The 24,535-nt window shown below is 40.1% G+C and overlaps 1 protein-coding gene across 3 annotated transcripts in view; it reads left to right on the top strand.

The window, feature by feature from the left end:
* ELMOD1 (ELMO domain containing 1) overlaps positions 1–24,535 on the top strand; it is a 43,805-nt gene that overhangs the window by 2,144 nt on the left and 17,126 nt on the right. For all 3 annotated transcript variants that reach the window (XM_015632939.3, XM_015632929.2, XM_015632948.3), the window contains exons 2-4: positions 13,785–13,879; positions 23,308–23,453; positions 23,603–23,631. In XM_015632939.3, the coding sequence (XP_015488425.1) occupies positions 13,863–13,879; positions 23,308–23,453; positions 23,603–23,631 (192 nt within the window). In that variant the 5' untranslated portion in view covers positions 13,785–13,862. The remainder of the gene's footprint in view (positions 1–13,784; positions 13,880–23,307; positions 23,454–23,602; positions 23,632–24,535) is intronic.

Raw genomic sequence — 24,535 nt, 5'->3', positions numbered from 1 at the left:
TCGTTAACTTTCCTGCTGGCTCACTGATACACAGTGAAGCATATTCTGCTAGTGTAAAAACCCGCTGTGGCTGAGCACATAACCACAGTGTCCATGAATCCTAAGCCAGCTCAAGTTTTGAGACAGGGCTTTATTAACCATGGGACAGCATCACATTACTTTACTGACATGTGTGAACCCAAGAATTTCCCGTGTTCAAACATCTTCCTGTCACTCTTGACAGGGAATTGCAGCCCCCTGAGCTAAGCTATACTTAAATGGTAAACTTCAGGGCTATGTTGCATTAAGTAATTATTTTGTTATCTGTCATCTTCCCTGCACAAACAGACTTGCTGCTGGTTACAAGGAGAATGCTGTTGCACAAATGCTGGCATATGTAGTGCTCCAGACTGCTGCTAGTATTTAAATAATCTTGTATTTTAAAGTTAAGCTGTTATCAGCTATAAACCAATTTAAACAAAAATTATGTTCAGTTGTACAGTCAGGGCATGGTAGCTATACAGAGCCAGGCAAGCTTTATTTTTCCCAAGGGGTCATTTGAAGTGTTAGCAGAAAATTGCAAGAAGAACAGGCTTGGGCTGCCTGGAGATCAAATCTTGTTTCATTTAATGTCCTCTGGCTCATAAGACGATATTTTAATTTTTTTTTTATGAACATCTGCTCAGCTTTCTTGCTTGGAAAGCTTCTTTCATTTGACATTCCTTTTAAATCCTTTGCTTGGTAATGCAGGGCAAAGGACTGCATGAAATATGTTACTCTTTGAATACAAGCTTTGGGAAAGAGGCCTGAAAAGTAAACTCTAGAGCAGAGCTTACTGGAATTCTGAGAGGGAAACCAGGTGGTGAGATTCCAAAGGAATATGAAGGATAAAGTAAGAAAAAATAAAAGATGAGACTGATGTAAAGAGATGTGGAGAATGTTTGTGGTCATGCAGGACTGTGGCTATGGTTCAGGCTTAGCATCCTCAGCATCCATCTAAGATGATACGGGCTCAGCCACCTAACAGCTGAGCTGTGCTGTGCCCGCAGGATTTGCCAAGCCTGAGCTGGAGGTGGAAATTCTGCTTGTTCCTGCCAGGCAGTGGAAAGGGAAGCATGACAGCAGAAGCTGTGGGAGCAGCTTCCCAAGTTGCTACTTAGTGGTACGTAGGACTGCGTGAGCACTCCTTTTCAAGGCAAAGCAAGCATTTTGGTGACAAACTGACCTGCCTGACTTTACCTTGAGACACATTATGGATGTGTTTGCACTAGTGATTTGGCTTGCATCCGGCTTAAGTATCTGACACATCCTCCAAAGACCTTCTCCAGTTGCCTTGCAGCGGGTCAGGTCTCAGAGCAGTCTGGCTGCAAGAGACCTGAACACTCCCATTGGAACTACACCAGGACTTCTGCTTTGGAGTGTTCCCATTCAATTACTGAGCCTTTCATGAAAGATATTGGTTTCTTTAAAGTACCTCCCAGCTGTAGTCTAGTGAGCAGTTCTCATCCACTTTAGCATAAAACCAATGAAGAGCCCCACAACAACTTCATCAGCTTCAAGTGTTTCTGGCAGTTTGTTCTGGAGCTCAGTATCCTACTCCTCTGCAAAATGTGAGCAAAGACTTCTCAGCTTTCTGTTACAGCTGAGAGACCCTTCAAGAAGATAGTTTCTAGCCCTCCCAGTAGTTAAAGTACCTGAGTGAAATGAAACAATTTGGCATAGTGTTTTTACCTCATCCTAATCTGTCTGCATATCTGCAGGCTGAGCACTCTATTCTAGTTCAGATACAGCCACAGACATCAAAAGGAGTCTGGGGAACAGGAGAAATACAGGAACTACAAAGACTGGAATTGAGAACAATTGACAATATAAGCAGGTGACATTGCAACTTGTTAGAGCAAAGTTAGGAGGTGCAGTAGTGGTCCTCAGGACTGTGTCTATATGAAACTGTGTACCTGTGAGTTTTTCCCTCTCTAGGAAATAACTTCACAGGCATTTTTAGTCTAAATATAGATGTCGACACTAATGTTTTTCGAGCAAATCTCCTGGCTTTTGTTCTTCACCTTTCTTTGTGAACTAGTCTTGGAGCACCTGAGAATAAATAGGTGAAAAAGTTTTGGGAGCACGAATTGCAACCTGGTATTCAGCCTCAGGGACCTGGTTGGAGCTACTCCAGCATCTGTATAAGGTGTTGGTTTTTTTTTAGAAAACAAACTGTCTTTCCCCATCCTATACAGTTTCAATTTCAACTGCTTGACAGCAGCATTTCTGTTGGTCTGTGCTCTGCACTGATGTAGCTGTAGCTTCTTTCTGTAGCTATGTATTTCGCTTTTCCAGGAAAGGATACTCAGGTAAATTAAGGGACAAGACCAAACCCAAAAGAATTAGTTGTACAAAGTCCTGTCTCCACAGCTCTCTGTATCATCCTTCTAACTTGGCCATGGTTAACCAGTGTGTTCTGATGGTGCTTAAGAAGGAAAGGTAGTTTCTGCTCAGAAGGCTTGTTTAAGACTGTGTACAGCTGGCTATCAATTTCACAGACACGAGTTACTCTTTAGTATATACATATGGTAGATATACATACAATATGTATGTATATGTATAAAAAAAAAATATATATATACCATCTGCCATTTAAGCCCCTATTGTATGCCTGTGCCCATGCCTCTGTCTGCCAAAAGTGAATCGGTAAGTTTCCTAGGACCCCCAAACTGATACTATTATACTTGCTCAACTGAGCAAGAGCTTCTGTGGCTAGTTACAGATTTCACTAGTAATGAAAACTAGTTTCCTAATTATTTTTATTTCTTTTTTAGTAATCTTACTCATATATTTGAAAAATAGAATTACATTCCTACCTTTCATTATCTTCCAGAATGACTTGGATGTTGAGACTTGTCCATGGCATAGCAGCAATTTGTTGCCACACTGATAATATTTGCACAGTCATGTGTGTGTAGGTGATAAAAATTGGGCCTCTTAGTACAAAGCTGTCCTGTGGTCATGGAAACTGTAGTCCTCTTCTGGTAGGCAGTTATAAGAGCAAGTATCTTATTCCTTCTCCCACTCTGCTCTCACAATGCCATATCCATATCAACATTGGCTTGGATGTGTGCCATCAAACAGGTTGTTCCTCTGAAACACTAAAATCAATGTGGGGTTTGTTAATTTTGGGCTTGCTAGGCCCTAACGCTGTCAGCTTTAAAGCAGCCTGAGGAGAACAGATGGGTTGAAGGAGGAAAAAAGGAGTTCTTGCTGAACTGAGAGAGGAAGGGAAAGAAATGGTGGTGCTCCCAGCAGATGACATGGAAAACAGGATATACCACAAGCACAAATTAGGAAAAGGCCACACTACCTACTACCCACTTTTTCAAGTAGGACTGCAACAATATTTTGAATGGTCTGAGATAGTCATGTTCTTTGAACCTCATTTGTCCAACATGTGCTATATTATACAGGTTACTATCTCAAGGATAAGATCAGTTCATACTACTGAATTATTATGGGTGTATCTGCTCCAAGGGTTCTGGAAGCTTGTATAATGTACTTCCTTTTGGAAGTTTTTCTATCACTTTCGTGATCACAACATTTTTGAGGTTAAGACTATAAGACATAAAAGTATGCCCACTTTTCTAAGTAGAAAGAGACACTGAAGGAAGAAGATTTTCAGTGTTGCAATGTGTTAAGAATAAATGCTTAATGGCGATCCTGTCAATCATCCTGTCTGTATTTCTCTTGGCTCCACTTTATTCCTCTTCCCCCTCAGTAATGTTTTTGCAGGAACAGTTTTCAATGGTCTTCATGTTTCTTCTTTCTCTTTTCTTCCCATGTGGTCTTCTCCCCTCTTTGCAGTTTTCTCCTATCAAACCTTTGCCAGCATCCTTTTCTGTCTGAGAGTGGGCACCCAAAAGAAGGTAAAGGTCTGGTTGAACCAAGCAGGAAGTGGCAGACAGAAGAAGTGCACCACAGCACCTTGCACTTCACTTGTTACTCACTTTTTTTTTCCTACTTGGTTGAGAAAATACATTTTGTGCAATTACCACATAAGAATGGTCCCTATGCCATGCTTGAAAGTGTGTTTCATAAGTCTTGCTTAACAGCTGGTGTAAGTACATTGACCTTCAAACCATTCTTTCCATCTTTACCTTTTGCAGATCTTCATTGTCTTTTCCTCTTATTTTGTTGCATCAGTGTGGTGTTTGTGTTGATTTATCCTGCATTTTTATGAATGTCCCTGGCTCCAAACTCCATCATAGCTTTCTTTCTCCACTGCTTATAGAAGCAGTGTTTGACTTTGATGCTACTTGGAGTTATCTTAAGCTACAGAAAGGTGAAGGGAGTCTTAGAGCAGTCACTTTTACAATTGTTCACAGCTCTTCTTAATAGAAATAAAAATTTGGTAAGATACTTATGACTCTTCCAAGTTGAGCTGATACTGGATGGTACATAGGCCTGACTGGACAACAGATTTGGTTGCTCTCCAACATGCCCTGGAGTGATTTTATTATTATTATTATTATTAGTAGTAGTAGTAGTAGTAGTAGTAGTAGTAGTAGTAGTAGTAGTATCATTATCATTATCATTATCATTATTATCATTATCATTATTATTATTAATGATAATAATAATAATAATTTTTTTCTTTTTTCCTTTTCTGTGTTGCCATTCAAAATTTTTCCCTAGAGAAGGGCTTAAACCTGGTTTGACTGAAGCATGGAGTTTGCAATACTTATTAGAGAAAGTTCGGAAAAGTTTCTAATTTCTGTGATAAAACTGATTTCTTCCACTTCTCCTCACTTCAGACATAGGTAAAACGAGAGCAATCCAGCCTGCACGTGTCCTTCTGGGTAGTAAATGCATAACCAGAGCTTCCAACAAGGTCATGTACTTGGATGTCCTGATTTCCTACCTCCTGGGATCTCTGCAGACCATCTCACTGAGCAGCAACCAGGAGATTAAATTGTAGGCCATAAAGTTTGCAAAATAACTGCAGTGGGGTTTTAGGTCCTCCTGTCTGCTGAATAAGTTTGTTCCTCTTTCAGTGTGGTCCCCCTGCAGGCTGCAGAACCGCAGGCAGCAAAGAGCTAGTGCATAACACTTACTGTGGGATACTTATGGTTTCATGAGTGTGGTGCTTCATGACATCATTTAACTGGCTGACTGCATGGGAGGTCATCATTCTTGAATCCTGTCTTAGTAAAACTGCAGAAGGACATGCAGAAACTCTCGTGGATTCTACTTGCTCTACTCTTTCATGTCTGTCTCTCAGAGGTCTGTGGAAAAGTTGCTACTTCCATGCCAAAGTAATCTGGTGAAATTACGAGAAAATGGCACCACATGGAACAATTTTCTGTTAGATCAGTGTGAACGGTGTCTGTTCTTCATCAGATTCCTGGGTAAATAAATTGATTTATGCTCCTCTAGCTTGAAAGCTGAGTTTGGCTTTTGTTCTGGCACCTCTCATGTCTTTGTTTTAACTTTTTTGGGGGTGAAGTGTCAGTTAACAAACTAAAGCTCAGTCCTTACTTTTACATGCTTTCAGGATGATACTTGGTGTGAGGTTGTAGTAATCTGATGGCTGAGTTAACTCTGCCTGGTACAAGAAAATATAACAGATGTTGAAAGAGTAGGGGAACAAGAATGTCTGGTGTAAATCTATTGACATTGCAGATCCGTATGTAACCAAGATGATGTTTCTTCCCCACAAACTACTGTTTGTTAGGAATTGATTGGGCTCTAAAGCAAATCTAGACTTCAGTTAATTTTGGTGACAAGGGAATACTTCATCTTTGCATTTTAACTTGTACCCTCCACTCATCTTTAGGCAATGGAGTGGAAACCAAGAAGGGAGGGAGAGCAAAAGCACATCAGTCATCCACTTTTAGAAACAGTAATTTTTGGGTTTTTTTCTGTGAAATTTCTGCAGTAATTAGCCTGGGAGGTAGCCAGGCAGCCTCTTTGGATTTTATGCATCTAGCCTGGTAGGATTTATTCTAAACTTGAAGGATTTTTGCTACAACTGTGATGTTTTATTTAGAACACACTTCCTTGCAATACAAACTGTCGTACAGTGGTGTCTGGCAACAGAGCAAGTGTGCCAGAAACATTCCACTGCAAACCATATAGACACATGTGAGCCACCCATATGAAGCTGCTGTTCTCCTCAGTGAACTCATTAGTTGTCAAGTGAAAGTTCATGAGAAGTGACTAGAAATGATGCCTTTTTATAATGTATGAAGGAGGGGGTTGAAGGAAGTTGCTGTACTTTGAAGACTGTTTTCAAGCATGAGAACTCCATTTTTAGCTGATGTGTGATTTACTCAGTGCCCTTCTGGATAAAATACCCTTTCCTCAATATGTGGTGAGCTTGTTGTGGATGGACACACTATAGACAGAGACAAGACTTGGATACTTTAATTCCTGTTGAATTTAGGCATCTGATTACATTTCCAGAAGTCCATGGTGTTCTTAGTTGTGGAGAGTATCTTCTTTTTTTTACCTTTGTATTTATTATTAAAAATAGACTTATTATCAGAAATAGAATTATTAGTATCCAGCAAAGTCTTCACCAGTGACCTGAAGTGACTTCATATATTTTGTCCTTTCTTTCCATCTTTCAACACTGTAATAGAGCGGAGCTAATGGAAATTGGAAAAAGTAGATTATTGTCACAGTTCTGCATGCAAAGTGCATCTGTATGCATGAACATTTCCTTTGTTGTATTTCTGGGATTTAGTTTGCTTTGAACAGTCAGGGAGAGAGCCCCAGCCTTTTTCTTTTAAAGGGCAGAGATCTACAATGAAAGGTGGAGATGCTTCTCCATTGCTGAGTTTTGGTTTGATGTTACCATCATCAAATTGTGCGTTGTCACTGAGCCAAAATCTGCAGAGGAATTACAGCATGTAGGCTGAATTGAGTGGTGTTAGAGGTAACTTGCCATGTGAGATTTGACAAGTAAGTTCTCTTGAACCCAAATACAATCCTACATGACTGTCTCTTATAAGAATCACAAGACACTCTTGATCCTTCCTTATATTTGTAATGCTTTGAAGAAGCAGTAATGGACTGAAATGCTAAGTTAGAACTACAAAATTAGAGGCTTTCAAACAACTCTTCTGTAGCTTGAGAGAAGCTGGGGGTTTTGTGCCCTCTGATTCCCCAACTCTGCTGTGATTTTAACCTTTTATTCAGGGCCCTTTTTCTTTTTATTTTTTGCTTAATTGTGTGGTATGTGCTTATGCTCACAGGACTAAAATTCAGTTAAATTTTATTTCATATCTAGCCTTGCCCTCACTCTTCTAGTGAAATACAGAAATGTAAAATGTCAATGTGTGATGGAGATTAGAAGTGGAAGAAATCTTATTACCTGTGACAGTGTGACTGAAGTCAAGTCTTGCTTATTAGGATCATCAATCAAGTGTGACATTTTCTTCTAAGATTTTCCTCTAAAGAATGCTTGATACTGAATACAGACTCATGTTGGGCACATGGAAATGAAAATACCCTTCTGTATTTTCAGAAGAGATGGGAAACTGAGCTCACACAAAACAGGCATCCACTTTTTGATCTCTAAGGTGAATCCTGCCAGTGGCTGCATCCATTGGAGTCAGTCAAGACCACTTCTGAGTCAACACAACACTTTTGAACTGCTTGGAACAGGTGACCTGTTCTTGAGAGCTTTTCTGGCATTAGAGTAATTTCCCAGGATGTCCTCTGAGTTGGAGAGGTTTGAGCAGTCTCATTGCTTTAACATTCAAAGACCTATAAATGATTATGCTGTAAATGAGATAAAGATCCTCTGTTTTTACTAGTTTGTTTAATACACTGAAAGTGATTTTTATGCCACCTTTGGGCATGAATGCAAGATGGAAGATGCAAGTAGGTATGTATCTATTCCATGGGTTAGCTGGAAGAACAGTACTTGTTTAGAATTACCGAGCTGGGGTCCTAGAGTTGTTGGGGCTTTATTCGTATTTGGGGTTTTTGTGTGTTGTGTGTTTGTCATTGGCATGATTCTTGTAGACTCCCACTCTTGAATTTTAGGACTGTAATACGACTTGTTTATGATCAAATTTCATGGTGGAGGCTTTTGGTGGAATGAGAGAGGGAATGATTTTGTTCCATCCTAAAGCTAAGCTTGTTTCTTGGGAAACATTGCAAAGTACATTGAGAAGTGGGTAGCTCTTAAACTGATAAAATAGCAGGTAATTGGGCACCCTGTCAGTTGGATATTTGAGATCACCGTGTGAGGGTGACTGTGGGGGAAGCAGAGAATCAAAGGCTGGAAGGGACCTCAGCTGTTGAGGGGCTATCTGCAGCCCAACCTTCTGCCCACAACATGGTCAGCTTTGGGGTCAGGCTTCTCAGGGCTTCATTTCATTGGGGTTTAAAACCTCAAAGTATCTCTGAGCAACCTGTGCCACTGCCTGACTGTCCTCTTTTTGAAAAAAAAATTTTACCTTGTATCCAGGCTGAACCTTTCCTGTTTAAATTTTTGCCTATTGTTTTTCCCCTTCCTGTCCTGCACTGCTGAAAAGACTCCATCTCTTGGCTTTTCAATGATATCCCCATAGGCACTGGAGGTGCTGTTATGTCACTTGAAAGCTGTCCCTGCCTGGAGCTGAACAAACTCATCTCCCCCAGCCTCACATCCCATCATGCCAGTGGCCTCTGCTTAACTCTCCTAAATTTATTGGTGTCTTTTGTGTATTGCTGGGGCCTCAAACTAGGCAGTGTCTAAATATGGCCCTGAGTGCTGAGTAGGGGAAGATAATCTCTTCCCTCAATCTACTTACTGGCTCTGCTTGTGTTCATGCAGCCCAGCGTGCTGCTGTCTGTGCCTCCTGCTGGCTTTCAGCCAGCTTGCTATCCTCCAGGACCTCAAGGGACATTTCATAATGTATATCAGCTATTCCTCCCCTTTCCAATTCTAGTTAGCTCAGATTGGTGTTCGAGATACAGAAGCACTAACATTCCCATCAGCAAAAGGAGAAGGAATATACAGTAGCAAAACACTTTTGGTGACATAAGGCTATTGTCTTTCACAAATAAATGATATTGTCTTTCACAAATAATGTAGGCTTTTGGGGTGAATGAGGAGTAGATGCCAACCCAGGATACCACTGGAAAGAAAAGTGGCAACCTGAAATCAACATCATGGTGGTGGCATTCAGAAGATCGTATTTTAAAATGTACTTTAAACTGCAACAACTAAACTTAAAAATAAATTACTTGGTTTGGGTTTGTTGGGTTTTTTTGGTAATCTAATGACCCATATAAACAAAGTATTATATCCAGGCTGCTCACATTAATGTTTCTGATTTTTTTTTCTTCAGCACACCTATTCTTTCTTTATAATTGGAATATACATTTAAAAGTGTTTGCAGTATACCAGGCTGCAAATACCCATTAGTTTGCAAAACAAAGATTGTGAAGGGAAACTATCTTGGGTTTATATTTTATTCTGGAAGTAGGGTGATTTATATTAAATAACACAACTTTTCCCTGAAGCTGTATCTGCAGCTTTATTGAAGACCAACAAAGCAAACCCTGAGCTTTAGATAAAGAGGTGACGTTTAAGGCTTACTCTTGATTTCTTTAAGCCTCCAGCAACTGTTAACCTTTCAGATTGATGCATGTTTTGCTATACGACTAAAAAGATCATAGACTCACAAGAAATTCAAATAGTTGATGTTTATTTAAGGAAAGCTTCATTTATGTTTTGAGACAGATCTTGCAATCGTTTTGCTGTTGTATGTGATTATAGTAGTATTGCTTCTCTTCCAAGAAAAGCTGTGGTTAGTTTAGGAGGCGAAGCTGCTGTCTAGTTTAAAATAAACTGGATGAAACAATTGGCAATGAATGGGTATGTGGGTGTGTTGTTGGAGGGAGTAGGAAGCTGCTTTGTGGAAGTGATGTGGCATGGGATAAAATCCTGCAAGCTGAGAATGTGAGCGTGTGGGAAACCCAAACTTCATCGGCATCCCATCATTCCCCATGTAGAGCCTTAGAACATGAATGGGGCTCTTCATGTCGAGGAGCAAACTTCAACCATTGAGTCTAGACGCCTCCTGTAGTTGTAGGTTCAAGCTACTTCTAGGGAGTTAATGGAAGATTGCTGACAAAGTCAAATCCATTTGTCTTTAGACTTATATCAGCTGCATGACTTAAAATCAGGAAAAGCTGAAAAACTGACTACAGAAGAAGTACTGTGAGGGTTCCTTAGTGGGAAAATGTGTGTATAGCATGAAGCTGGAACATTTTCTTATCCTGCAAAAAACCCCACAGCAACAAGTTCACATGAGTGAAACCATGTAAAAGCACAAACTCAGGCTCTGAGCAGTGGGTGGATGCTGTGGCCAACTGGCTGCTCCTCAGCACCTGCTGGCTCTGGGTGTTCTGCTGTCAAGACTTCAGAATTTTGTATTTCAGTCTCTCCAAATCCGTAACTGCTGTCAATTTCTCAACTGAACTGTATAATTGTTGTGCCCTTTCAGCAAAATCATAAACGTTTATTAACAAGATTATCACTTGTAGATGAGAATCTTTTTCTCAGGTGTCTTTCTTTCCTTCAAGTGGACTTTGAAAGCCTTCCTGATCTGTAGACATCCAGCTTGCTGAGGAAGGTCTTTCCTAAAGAATACAGGAGTCTGGAAGTCAAGTCCTTCTCCCTAAATAAAAATGAATATGTGTCTTCTTTGTTTGGTTTGGGTTTTTTTTCTAAGCACACCTAATGGCAAATGAGTTTTTTTGTAAATTCTGAATTGTAGATAGAACATATCATGCTAAGCTAGGGCTGTTCTTCCTGTTCACTGAGATGCTGTAACAACTTCACTGGAAATAAAGTTTCAGTTATGAGAAATCTGTTACATTTTGAGATAAAAAGAGATTGGCAGAAATTAGGTCTTCTGGCTCTACAGGTTTATGAGTAGTTGAACTTAGCTGTAAATTGTGGTAATAATATTTTTTAAGAGTTTAAATACTGTTTTCTTCACAGAAAATCTTTACTGAAGTCCTCTAGAGGGTCATTTATGGAGGTATATGAAAACATAGAATGCTGCCCTACAGCAGTCTTACAGTCCTACTTGCTTAGACATGACTGTAAATTCTTACCTGATTCAGCTTCTTAGTTTATCCTGGATGTAAACAGATTAATGCCATCTGTATGTGTGTGTTCACAGAAGGGAATTGTTGCAAGAACCACAGAGCACAGTGTTGATTTCTATCCCTGTACTTCGCAGATGACAGCATTTAGAAAACTGTCTTCAATACACAAAAATTAAACTTTTTACCTTATGAACCAAGACAACAGCATAGATTCCCTGTGCTTTAGTTTGAGCTGGAAGTCTTGCCTCTAGATCTTAAAGCCCTCTTGTTAATAGTCAGGTGGGATTTGGTTGCTCTGTGTCCCTGTGGAGGAAACTGCTTTTGAGGCCATGGCCTTCTTATGGACCCAGTTATTAGCTGGGCCTGTTCTGTAGGGAGCTGGCTGTTGATCTTGCAGGGTGAACTCTTTCTCTCCATGCTGCAGGGCTTTCATATTGACTTCTCTGGCATCAGGTCTTCAGCTGAAAAATTTCTTTCTGTAGATTTCCCCACACACATTTTAATTAAAAGGGAGAGAGCAAGGAAAATTTATTCTTGTAATTTCAAGTGTGGGTTTTTAAAGAGATCCAAAATAGGCACTTTTAACCACCTGTCATGCTTGCTGTGTCACTTAGTTTTTCTTTTTTCATTTTATTTTTCCAATCAACTGTCTTCCTTTCAGTTTAGTTTTCTGCATAGAAGACAAGGGTCTCTGAACAGGTATAGTGATGATCTGATTTTTAGCGAGCACTGAAAACAGATTTATAGATTTATAATTTAAGTGGCTGGAGCTGGCAACTATTCTTGAAGAGATAATATGTTGAAGCTCTTACCATGCCATATTGCATGAACCATTTCTGGAGTTGAGGCAAGTCGAATTTCACTTCACTTTAAAGCAGTAATAACAAAGCAGCATAATTTTCAGCAAAGACCTCGGTCAGAATCAAGAAGGAGCTGACCTCAGAGGCTGAGACTAGCATGTACTTTTAGATGGGGTTGATTTTACAGCTTCTGGCACTTCTGGTGTGTTCCTTACACTGATGCCCTTATGGGTCAAATTTTGTGGTGGAGCTTTCTTTGTTCAAGTTGATGTTAAAATGCTGAGACTCAGCTGTGAGAATCTTTCACAAACTATATCTTTTAAACAGAAAATTATTAGACTGGAGAAGGGGAGCAGGTTACATCCCCTCCAGTTTTTGCCTACCTCCTGTGCTCGCTGCCATAGTAGACCTATCAAAAGCTGTAGCAAGAAGTGTTTGGAGCCTGCCTCTTGTGTTCATTAATGAACAAGAGTTAGCATCTCTCTGCCCTTGCAAGCAGGTGTCACTGCAGCCAGCACAAATTACAGCTGTGTTCAGGGGACAGGAACATGATTCAGCCAGTCAAAAACAATATAAATGAAGGAAGCTCTCACAGTTCAGGGATTATATATTTTTAGCAAGCTGTACGTGATATAATCCAACAAGATAGCTGTATTTTTCTGAACTTAAGTGTTTGTTCTGTTCCTGTCAGCAGGCTATAGCACAATATAAAACTTGCAAGTTACAAAGATGAAAGAATATAAGAACATGGTAGGGCAAGGAGATTTTTATCCCATCATTGCTGATAGGTCCTGCAGAAGAAAATGGGTTTGAAGTTCTCTAGATTTCTAAATTTATTTAAAAAAAGAGGTCAGATTTCTTAAAGCCTTCAGTACTTTTCAGCATGCAGTGCTAAGGAAAAATAGGCTCTTAAATGATTTCTTACCAACAGAACTTTCAGTCAGGCCTTTGTGTGGGGTTTGTATCAGTACAGAACTTGAAACTATGATCTTGTTCCCTTTAAGTGTTGGATTAAGTTGGATAGCAGACCTGTGTAGCAATGTCCCATTTTCTGACAGCAAGTAAAAATGCTTTACTGCCTTTTACAGGACATGAAATACAGTAATTTGAGAATTCTTCATCTTTTAGTCAAGTATCACTTGTATATGAATACTTAATTTTAGAAACTTAAAGTAAAGAGGTGGTGACCGGGGAGAGTCTGCAGTACATAGGCAGGGTTATATTTATGAAGTTTCTTCATTAATTCTTCCTGTTCTCCTCAGCTGGAACTATCTGGCAATCAATGAACATTCACTATAGGACATAAGATCACAGAACCAAGAGGCCTGGTCAGCTGTATTTTAGGAACTCTGAATTTAGGAAGTGTTTGGGCAATGCTGTCAGGCACGTGGTATGACTCTTGAGGTGTCCTGCACAGGACCAGGAGTTGGACCCAATGATCCTTGTTAATCCCTTTCAGCTCAGCATATTTTATTATTCTATGATATGTATTATGCCAATTATGGTGAAGAGAGGACTTCTAACAGCAGAGTGAACTGAGTGTCTCTTGAAGCTGCTGCTTGGGAGTTGCTGAGAACCAGACAGGTGTTTGAAGAACACAAGAAGCATTTGAAAATGTCTAGATACTTATTCAAGCTTTCTCACTTATTTGTGTATTCTCATTCAAGATTTTTACTTCTCTGAAAAAGGACATGGGTTGCATAGTCTGGTCAAAGTATGTGCTCAGGCTGAAGTGTGAACACATTGTGATTTTTTCATTTTGTTTTTATTGACATGAGATTTTTTTCTTAATGTATTTCACTTGTATTTCCACAGATGTTTGTTTCAAGAGCAATTTGAAAAAACTTAAATATCCCTTTTTTTTCTATATGTAAAAAAGTCTCAATTCTATTTCTACAGCACTAATATCACCTGTGAAGAAGAGGTCATCAGTGATCAATATATTACGGCTCTAGCAGCACAAACCAAACCATCACCATGAAACACTTCCTGAGGTAATTGTTCTGTATATTCTCAAAAGGGTTGAATAATTCTAATTAGTTTTATGCTGCAGTAAGCTAACTGGTTTAGCTGTTACAAGTATTATAGAAGGTGTAAATTTCTCTACAAGTTCATACTAGACTGCTTTCTGTTCACCTAGATTTCACTACCTAATTAAAGCTATTTTAATTTAAATTTTCTTTTGCAGTTCTTTATAGAAGCAAAGAATGTGGGAACTGTTTTGTGGGATTGGAGCAGTGATGTATCAAATCAGTGGTGCCTGATATGTCAGGGGAAAAGAGAAGAAACAGTAATGTAGAACAGTGCTTGAAAAACATCGTGTTTTTTCCTTCCTGCTCTTGTCCACTGTCTGGAGTTTTGGCGTGTTGTTTGTGAAAGCAGAGATGCTTGCTGAAGATGTGTGAGTGTTTTTGAAGCAGATCATGCTCAGTTTGTAGGAGAAATGTCAGTTACTTTCTCCTACATATGACTTGCAGTTGTTCCTCTATAAACCAAGCATAGAATGAGGGACTTGCAGACAACAGATGTAGGTGCAGAAAGCCCATGTTGTATTTGTTCTGTAGTTGGTGGAGGGAGTTGAGCACTTCTCAAAACTAATACAGATCAAGAGCTCAATTTGTGTATAAACCAACGAAATTGTATTCTGTCTGTATGGGAGGAACCTTTTCAAGAGGACTAAAACATATGCTTCTGTATAGAGCATCTGTCACTATATTTTTCTCCCTTTTTAGTCTGTTTATAGCAAGGAATCTTACACACTATGGATATCAGCATCATTACCTCTAGGCTGATCATCTGTAACGATTTTGCTGCCAAGACAGACATAGCTTGAGCATTTCTGTGGAATGTTTGGGCAAACTTCCTCATGTATCTTGAACCAGTTGTAAAAGGGCTATGTAAGCAGGACATAGGCAGATCAAAAGTATAAAGCAGCTATTTGTTCGCTAACATCCACAAAACACAACCGAGGCTGAATTGAGCCTTAATTTAAACCCTAGTGTGCTCACCACCTGATAGGCACCAGCCAGGAGGGAAAGAATTGACCCTTGCAGCTCTGTGGCCCAGGTCTTGGGTGATCCCAAGTCTTCCACCAATTCCATTTGTACTGGTCCACTGACCTGAAAGTTCAGAGCTAGCCTGACTGACATACCTGCACTGCTTTTTCCCTCTACCATTTTGTAACATCTCATGTCAGAGCTTTGTTCTGGGATCCTGCTAAATATTTCCTTCTCAACAGTCCCACCTTTACAATTTTTACATTTTTTCTCTATGTTCAACAGCCTGACCCAAGGTCACAAATTGATGCCATATGGGATTTGGTTCATGAGTCCTTCATAAAGTGGGCTCTACCATTCTGTGAGAGGGTGGGAGCCTCTGACTAGGATCATAGAGGGTGTTACATTTGCCCCTGTTATGATCTGATATTTTCTGAACATAAGGTAGTTTTGCTTCCTTCTGATAGAGAAGCTGAGCTGTTGACAACTTTTAAAGCTGCCAGCTCTCTTCCTGTTAAACTACCTATTTTTCTTACTCTTGCTCTCCTGGCCCCTTGATGATTTTTCCATGTTGCAGAAAGAGTGGTGTTTTCAATATGTGGGTTCCTGAGGCTATCATGGAGAAGCTACCTTCTCTTCATGTTATTCTTGAAGTCAGTGAATTCTGAAATGTCTCAGAGGTGCTAGATGCTCTTAAATGGTCATGGTAGATCTTCTGAAAAACAGTTACCTATCTAAACAGGACGGTCTAGGACTTTGTTATGGAAAGTCCGGTATTCCAAATGAACAGAAAGTTGGATGGGGGCATGGGGGGAAGGAGAGTACAGAATACCAAAAATATGAACACAGTGCTGAAATAGGAAAGCTGTTTCTATTTACTTACAAGCATCTGGATTTTCTTATGTTAATCCCTCAACATGAACTGGTAAGAGTACTCTCCTCCCCATATTTTGTTAATATAGAAGAAAACCAGAGAGATTAAGAAGCAAAAATCCTTCAAGAAAAGCACTTACTGGGGATAATGAGTTCTGCTCGATGTGTTGCAACCTGCAGTTGCAGGTTTGTGTGATGGGGAATGAAGTGTGGGACTGCAGGGACATATATGTGCAAGACAAGGATATTAAGCCTTCCATCTTGGAAATCAGTTGGAAAATAAGTTAATTTATACCGTGTCCCCATGTTTGTCTGTCACCAATTGCAGCACCTTAACTGTTTGTCAAGATCAAAAGCAGAGCTGAAATATGGCAGTGATTCAGTGGCACAGTGTTTTTCTTGCTGCACAACGTAGAACAGACACCAGAATAGCTGATGCTGATGGTGTAGATTATCTCTATGTTTAAAACCAGTGACTTAAGTCTGCACAAACTGCAAGTCATTTTGTTGATAGCAACGTGGAAAAGGCCATAAAACAGACTGAGAGGAAGAGGGCTTTCATCTCTGAAGCTATGATAACCTTGACTTTGCTTTCTAAGTAGGGACAATACTTTAGCTGTAACAACTTCATGCAGCAGATGGAGACCCAAGGAGGACTTTGAAGAGTGAATTTCAAATCCACCTTGTTGTAAGTTTTTTGTGAGGTTGAAAGACAGCTCTGGAAATCAAGTCCTGTCGCATTGCTCAGAACAGGGTCAGCTATAGCAGGTTGCTCAGGACTGCATCCGGACATATTTTGGGCATCCCTAAGGATGGAGATTCTGCAGCCTCCCTGACAAACCTATTCCATTTCTTGAGAATCACAGAATTCAGCATAGTCAAGTGTACCACTAAACCATGTCACCTGAATGCCACACCTGTGTTTCCTTTGAATATCTCCAGGGAGAGCGACTTTACCACCTCCCTGGGCAGCCTGTTCCAATGCTTGAAAATTATTTTCATAAAGAAATTTTTAATTATTTCCAATCTAAACCTTTCCTGGCACAAAATGAAGCTGTTTTCTCTTGTGCTGGGAGAAGAGAATGATCCCAATCTTGCTGCACCCTCCTTTCAGGCAGTTCCAGAGAGTGATGAGGTCCCCCCTGAGGCTCCTTTTCTCCAGGCTAAACACCCCCAGCTCCCTCAGCTGCTCCTCACAGCACTTGTGCCCCAGAGCCTTCCCCAGCTCCGCTGCCCTTCTCTGGACACGCTCCAGCCCCTCAATGTCTTTCTTGCACTGAGGGGCCCAGAACTGAGCACAGCATTTGAGGTGTGGCCTCAGCAGTGCCGAGTCCAGGGGGACGGTCACTGCCCTGCTCCTGCTGGCCACACCACTGCTGATCCAGGCCAGGATGCCATCGGCCTTCTTGGCCACCTGGGCACTGCTGGATCATGTTCAGCTGCTGTCACCAGCACCCCCAGAGCTTTCCAGTAACTGCCCCCGGCCTGTGGCACTGCCCAGGGTTGTTGTGACCCAAGTGCAAGACCCAGCACTTGGCCTTGTTGAACCTCATGCAATTGGCCCTGGTCCTTTGATCCAGCCTGTCCAGATCCCTCTGCAGGGCTTTCCCACCTCTGGTAGGTTATCACTCCCACACAACTTGGTTGGAGAAATAGTCTGTCTATTAAACAATCCGGTAGCCGGAGTAACCCTAAATCCCTAAATTTAGACTCATGCTCATATTTCCAATTCAAGGCGATGTCCAAATGAAAATAGTTGGTCTTTTTCAGCTTGCTCTGATATGAATTATTTCTGACATCTGAAATATTACTAATGAAAAAATAAAACTGTTTCTTGGTTAAATACTTAATCTTTCAGGGCTTTCTCTTTTTGTTATAAAGGGGTTCTGAGAAGTCAGTCAGCAACGCTTCTACTTAGACTGTAATTTATCTTAAACATCTGAAATAATAACAGCTTGGAGAACCAACTGTAGTAGACACATTTTTTTCAGTAAATCCTAGAAATCTGACATCCTCTCTTGTGCTACTGCAAAGCAATCTGTAAGCTCTAGCAGATTTTAAGTGTACTGGAGTCACCAGATAAAATGAAAATCAAATCAGCAAACAGCAAGAGCAGTGAATGTGTAGAAAGCTGCTGTTAAAAACTATTCTCATGTCTTCCCTAGTTGCCACAGTGAGTTGCTCCCATGTCTAAATGGGGAGATAAGGTGTATTTCAGTTGTCAAGTCTGCAAAGGCACAGAATGAAGCAATTTCTTGTGTTTTAAAGGAGATAGTAGCAGGTCTGCCTATGGCAGAAAGGGTGATTGGTATCTGACTTCTTGGTTGACCTTCTATATGCACTGTAAATTATGCACATAAACCAAAGATAGTCAAGTTATTGAGCTCCTAACAGGGTTGTATCACTTGCTTACTCCTCCATTTGGACAGCTTATCAGCCATGACTAGTGTGTCCTTGATTTCTCAAGCCGTAATTAGAATTCTGAGAAAGGAAATAGTGATGTGTAATGCACTCTTTTCTGAGATGAGTATGTCCTTCAGGAAAAACAGTTGTGTAAAAATCTTCAGTATCCATAGGACCTAAAAGAGGACACATGGGAAAGAAAATTATGTGTAAGTATGTTCAGTGACTTCTATTTCATTCTTTTAAGCTACTGGGCTTGTGGGAGGTGAGGTTTTTTGTTTTGGTTTAGGTTTGGGGTTTTGTGTTTGTTTTGTATTTGGGGTTTTCTGGTAGGACTGGGCATTTTGGCTTGTTTTTCGTTGGTTTGTTGTTTTTTTTTTTTCTGGGGTTTCCGTGCTTTCCCCCCAGTTTTAAGTCCAATAACTAGCATTGAGTATCTAGATAAACTTTTCATTTTACCCAGAATACCTATGTTTGTTACTAGCTCTGAAAATACTAAGGTTCTGAAATTACTGAGGGAGGAAATAAGCACCTTCTATTTTATTAGTTTCAGAAATATTCCACAGTAATTAATTTCTACTTCCCTTCAGGAAGTACTTCATGTTGCATTAGACACACATCTTGCTATCTAGGTGAACAGACTACACAGGAAGGAGCTTCACAGAAATATGAGGCAACTTCGGAAAGTTTCACATAATTTTGCTTCTGAGAGTTTATCATGGAGAAGGCTGTGCTTATCTCCTAGAGCCAGTCACCTTTAAATAAAAAGCCAGATTTCATGAAAATATGATATCAAACTGCGGTTGGAGAGAGATGTAAATTCTAATAGCCATCGCATTTGCCATTTTAATCACACTGTCCCAGCATCAGCTGGGCTAGTCCAGGGCAAACCTGGAAACTCCTTGTTGAAAATCACTTACGTCCTTCCCTTTTCAGTGCTGGGATGTGAAATAACATGCTCCATACTCTCTGCTGGTTGCTGCCATGTGCTTTCTTTCCCCAGGCAGAGCAGCACATGCTGTGGAAAATAGAAGCACTGGCTCTACTGCAGCAGTACTCTAACTTTGTGCTGGCTTTTTCTCCTTGTCTTGCAAGGATCTGAGCAATTGTAGAAACCCCTTTCTTTGTCTTCTTTGTCATGGAAGAGAGCTCTCCAGAATCTCTTCTGAGCCCCATTATTGCTGATAGAGATTGTTTGCTTGATTGGTTTTGTTTGATTGATGCAGCATCCTTGGCAAGGGAACTGAATGTTGATTTGACATCTTATTATGCAGGGTTTTTTTCTTTGTTTTACTTGAATAAATGTTCATATGAACTGTGTTAATGCATGTATAAACTCAAATATGCAGGTCCATACAGCTGTTTGGAATACAGGAGGGGAAAGGAACTTGGATTAAAATAGAAAAGAGTAGAGTGTGAGGAACACCTTCATTTCTGTAACACTTGTGTTCTTAGATCTCACCTCAGGATCTGAAATAGTGCTGTACATGACCATATAAACTATTTTTTGTACTGAGAAACCTGCAATGGCAAGCAGGTGGGGAAAAAAACCCTGCAAAACAAACAAACAAGAATAACAAACCAAAGAAAAATAATAAAACCCACAGAAGACACTGAGTGGAGAGGAGGTTTAGAGTTTAACTCCAAAACAAACCAGAAATTAATGCCACTGTACCATAGTCAAAGCATTTGGCTGTGCTTTTAGGGGTTTCCTGTTCATGATACACTATGTTTTGTTCTACAGTGCATAGGAGCTAACATAAAACTTGCCTTGCATAATCACCAGTGTGCTTTTATTACAGGATTTCTGCAAGCAAGAATTCCCTTTTGTAAACAGCTTGTGATACTTTTCATGTTTTTCATGTTACAAATGGAAGGTTTCAACTATTGTAAGCTTGAGATGGATGAGTAGTAGAAAACTGAAGGTACCCACAAAGGCTAAATTTCTTCTATAAGCTACCTAGTCAAAATTAGCGTGTATTTGGTTTATTAGTAATAACTGCTAAGCATATTTTAGTGAATCACAGAGGTAGTGTTTGTGTGCTGTAGTGTCCTGTTTTCAGTAGGTGCATTTTTATTAATCTTTGTGCAAAGATTACACAGCCTAAGCAAAACTTCATTGGAGAAAGTGGTTGCAATTATGTGGTGACAGTTCCATCCCATTTGGAGTTTTTCCTTCAATTTGCAGATCTGTCATTTAGCCTAAGGCAAAAATATGTAATTCAAATGCAGCTGATACCTTCCCTCCTCTAAGTCCCCCAAACTTCTCTACAACACAGTATTCAATTATCCACAATATAGTACAAAACGTTTTTTAATGAAATGGATTGTCATGTTTCAGCATTGGAGGCAAGTAACTATAGGCATGAACTTGCTTAAAGGACATGTGGTTTTTACAGAAGCTATATTGCTCAATAGAAGGAAACCTTACATGGACTGTTAACATGAAGTTAAGTGAGTCTTTCATCTTCCATATCTTGGTATTTTTTTGCTTTAAAAGAAACCTAACGTTTGGAAACAAAGCACACCAAAAGAAAGGAACTCTTAATTTCTACTACAAATATATGATGAAAATTCAGGACTTGTTTTACCATACTCCACCTTCCAATTTGATGTTTTCCTATGCTTTTAGCCTGACTACAGAGCTGAGTCATGCTGATGAAACTAAGGGATAGCCATAGGTTATATTTGAATTCTTGCTCTAGAGGAAAGTGTCCCTGCCCATGACAGGGAGGTTTGGAACATGATCTTTAAGGCCCCTTCCAGCCCAAAACATCCTGTGTTGATTCTATTATTCTACTTCTAACAGTTGGAAACTTGAAGAATAGCTGCTTGCCTGATGATGGTTTTGCCCCCTGGTACCTGGTGTTGTTCTGAATACTGAAGGTGATACCCTGCTGTGAGGAGCAAATGAACTCTTCACAGTAGTGTGTTCTGGCATGTCTTGGGTCAGGGATAAGGGAGTACCCAAATACTTTGATGTCACACCAGAAACTTTTTTCTTGTCTAAAACTTAGTTCTGTCATGGGACTAATTCCTCATTCTTTAGGTGTCAATTTGTAGCTAAAATAGAGGCTTCCTGTTGAATAAAACTAAGGAGGTTTGCCTGTGTGCAGGCATTTGGGAGTACTAAGTGAATTAACTAAAAGTCTGAAGATGAAGTGTATGCTTTTAAAGCATTTTAAATACTTGTGGGGATGCTTTCCATTTAGACATAAAATGTCTTTAGTTCCCATAGCTTAATCCCCCTTCAAAGATGATTAAGCTGAAGCCAACATAAAGCAGATTAAACTCCTGTGTGGACATTAGTATGCGTTAATTCATCTTCCCTTCCTTGAACATCCTTCTACATCATGCCCTTCAGGAAGTTTTATACTAAGTGATGGAGCTCTTCAAACTTTACATACATACATATGCATATTTATAACTGATTTGAGTATCTGGAATTCAGTGTTTTGAAATAATCACTACAGTCTATTGAAAAGGATAATAGAGTCTCCTAAGAAATAGCTGTCCTTTGTAAGCATCAAAAGCAGAAAATAATGGGCCAATGGTGAATATGCATACATACAGAACAAAATGGACCAAATTATTTGTGAATAGTTACTGGCAAACTAGCATGTCAAAGTTGTATTGATGTTTTCAAATAATAGAATCACAGAATATCATCACAGAGAGGTTGAGATTGGAAGATTGTAGACATCATCTAGTCCATCCCCCTGTTCTAGGAAAACCACCTGTAGCTTAGGACCATGCCCAAATTGCAAAGTTCTTACTGCTAGTCCTTTGCAATTTGTCTTTTATGAGATGTGTTTCTGAACCCAGGGACTGTGTATTGATCCATGTGTACCCGAGAAGGCTGACAGATAGTTGGATAATGTGGCAGGATCTGTGCCACCATAGCCATAGAAACAAGAAAGATAAATTTCCAAATAAGTTGTTTCTTACTGTAATGCGAACCAAATTTAAAATAGAGTGCTTCTCATGTATGCAGCCTTTTTCAGGCTTTTGTAGGATCCCAGCTGAGCCTGGAAGGGACTACAGCAGGTCTCCAGTTCAACCTCCCTCTCACAGCAGGGTTAGCACCAAGGCCAGACTGGGCTTCTTCCAGTCAAGGATTCAAAAACTGAGGAAGGAGACTGCACAGCCTCTGCACAACCTGTGCCACTACCTGACTGTCTTCGAGGGGAAAAATCTCCTTGAAGGCTGACTGTCTTGTGTTTCAGCTTAGGGCTGTTGTCCCTAGTCTACTGGCACAGTCTGCAGGACCATGAAGAGCCCAGCTCTGTTTCCTTCAAGATCTTCCCACAAGCACTGAGTGCTGCTGTTAGATCCCCCTGAATCTTTACATCAGGAGAACAAGCCCAGGTCTCCCAGCCTCTCTTCACAAGGCTTGTGGTCCAACCCTACAATCTTCACTGAAATACATCCAGTTTGTCAAAGTCTGTCTTCTGTTGCTGGGGCTCAAAACTATTTTCAGTAGCTACATAAGGGCTTTCTTGGCTTACTGTCAGTTCTGTACTTTGAGAATTTGTGCAGCATCAGTGCTGTGTAACAGCTACTCTTGGGAAGAACTGGCAATCCTCAGAACAGGTTCTTGGACACCTTTTCTTCTGAAAGGCAAGAAGCTTTGATCACCTTAATTTTCCTTCTTAGGGACATGACATGAATGCTGTCAGGATGTTAAGTTTGTCAAGATAACCAAGCACTCTGCTTGGAGCAGATGGTTGCTGAGACAAAACTAAGCCAGGATGTAACATCCTGGATTCTCAGCATCCACTATATCAGGGTGGGCTGTACTTCCTCCTCATGTAGTCCTGTTTCCCCAAAGCATTGGTAGGAACTATACAGCCTTTTCTCTTAAGAGGACAAAGAGTTTTCCACAAGTACTCTTTTAAAACTCTGGAGTTTACTTATTCTCTGCTTCTAGTTGTGGTGCTTTGTGTGTGGGTTGTTTTGTTGGCTAATACTAAAAAGCGTGATTTAACATTTACTGGCATAAATGTTTGTAGTGTGATTGCTGTTTTTGCGCTGAAGGTGCCCTTAGGCAATGGGAATTTGGGGTGAGGAAGTACTTTCTGTTTGGGTGGTGAGCATATTGAAACAAACTCTGTTCCAGACTCTTATTTTCAGACTTCTTCTTTTGCCAGGATGTTTGTCCAGGTATGCCTGTACTTCTACTGCAAATGTTTGTGGCGCTGCCTGAAATTCGTGGTCAGGAAACTAACAGGTCAATGTGAATTGCAAAGGATCTGTTACAATACCAAACCTGGAGCTGCCAGAACTATGAAAATAGGTAACTGCAAAATACTTAGTTCTGCATGCCTTTGTAACTTTCTGCATGTGTTAAAAATAGTATGACATTGTTATTAGAAATAAGTTATTAAATTGATCCAATGTTAACATGCTTGTCTGACATGATGCTTTTGAATACTTCCCTTACAGAGGCATCCCTGAAAGGTTCAAAGAGTAAGGTGAGTGAAAGATCTCATTATTCACCTTTTCTCTTATGTCCTGTGCTGTTGGTTTGTTCAGTCTGCTGTTTGCTCACCCCAAAAAATCACTTTAAGGTTTGATGCAACTTTACATTTTCCACTGAAGAGGGTCTTATGTCTGCAATTGCCGTTGATCTTGCGAAGTTGGGCAGCATCCTGTGTTCCAAGGACAGGCCCACTGTGGCAATGATGAACATGGTGGAGTTCACGAGAGTGAAGTGTTGTAATTTGGGAGTTCTTGGCTTGATTCCTCATACTATCTTAGAGAATCTGTAATCTGAAGTCAGTTGCTTGCAAATTTAGAAAAGTCAGGGATTTGTCTCAAAAGCAACTTTCCCAACTTTGTTCCCACTTCTACTTTTAAATACATTGATTGAGAAATGCCTCTTTGACTTCATCCTTTTATTGTACCAGTGGTTGTGGGTATGTTAAATAACATCCTTCAGCCTTTAAATTTTCTGTCACAAGAGTCAGTGATGTTGAAAACCTTGCCCCTCAGCATTACCTAAAGTGATGTCATGTAGCCCTTGGTTCAGCATAGTACTTCCAAATGTATTTCTAGCACAAACAGAAAGTCAGAATCTTATTTAAAAGCTTGCATATTTGTGCAGTCTTGAGACAAAGCACAAGAAATTTCAGCCTCTTAAGTTTTCAGATAGCATGTTGGTTTTTGAGTACTGAACCATCAGGGGCATTTCTACAAATAGGAATTATGTGTGAAAGAAAGGAAAGACTGTTTCGCTGTGTTAGTGCAACATGTTGTGTGAGGGAATGTCAAATGAAGGCTAGAAATAACTGTGTAATTAGGTGGATGGTCTGAAGCTGCTTCTTGATCTGCACTGAGGCCTTTGATCATCTTCACTGACAGCTGCCACAGAAATGC

This window comes from Parus major, chromosome 1 (assembly GCF_001522545.3).
Source record: "Parus major isolate Abel chromosome 1, Parus_major1.1, whole genome shotgun sequence".
Lineage (NCBI taxonomy): Eukaryota > Metazoa > Chordata > Aves > Passeriformes > Paridae > Parus > Parus major.
This window is presented reverse-complemented; position numbering and strand designations above follow the sequence as displayed.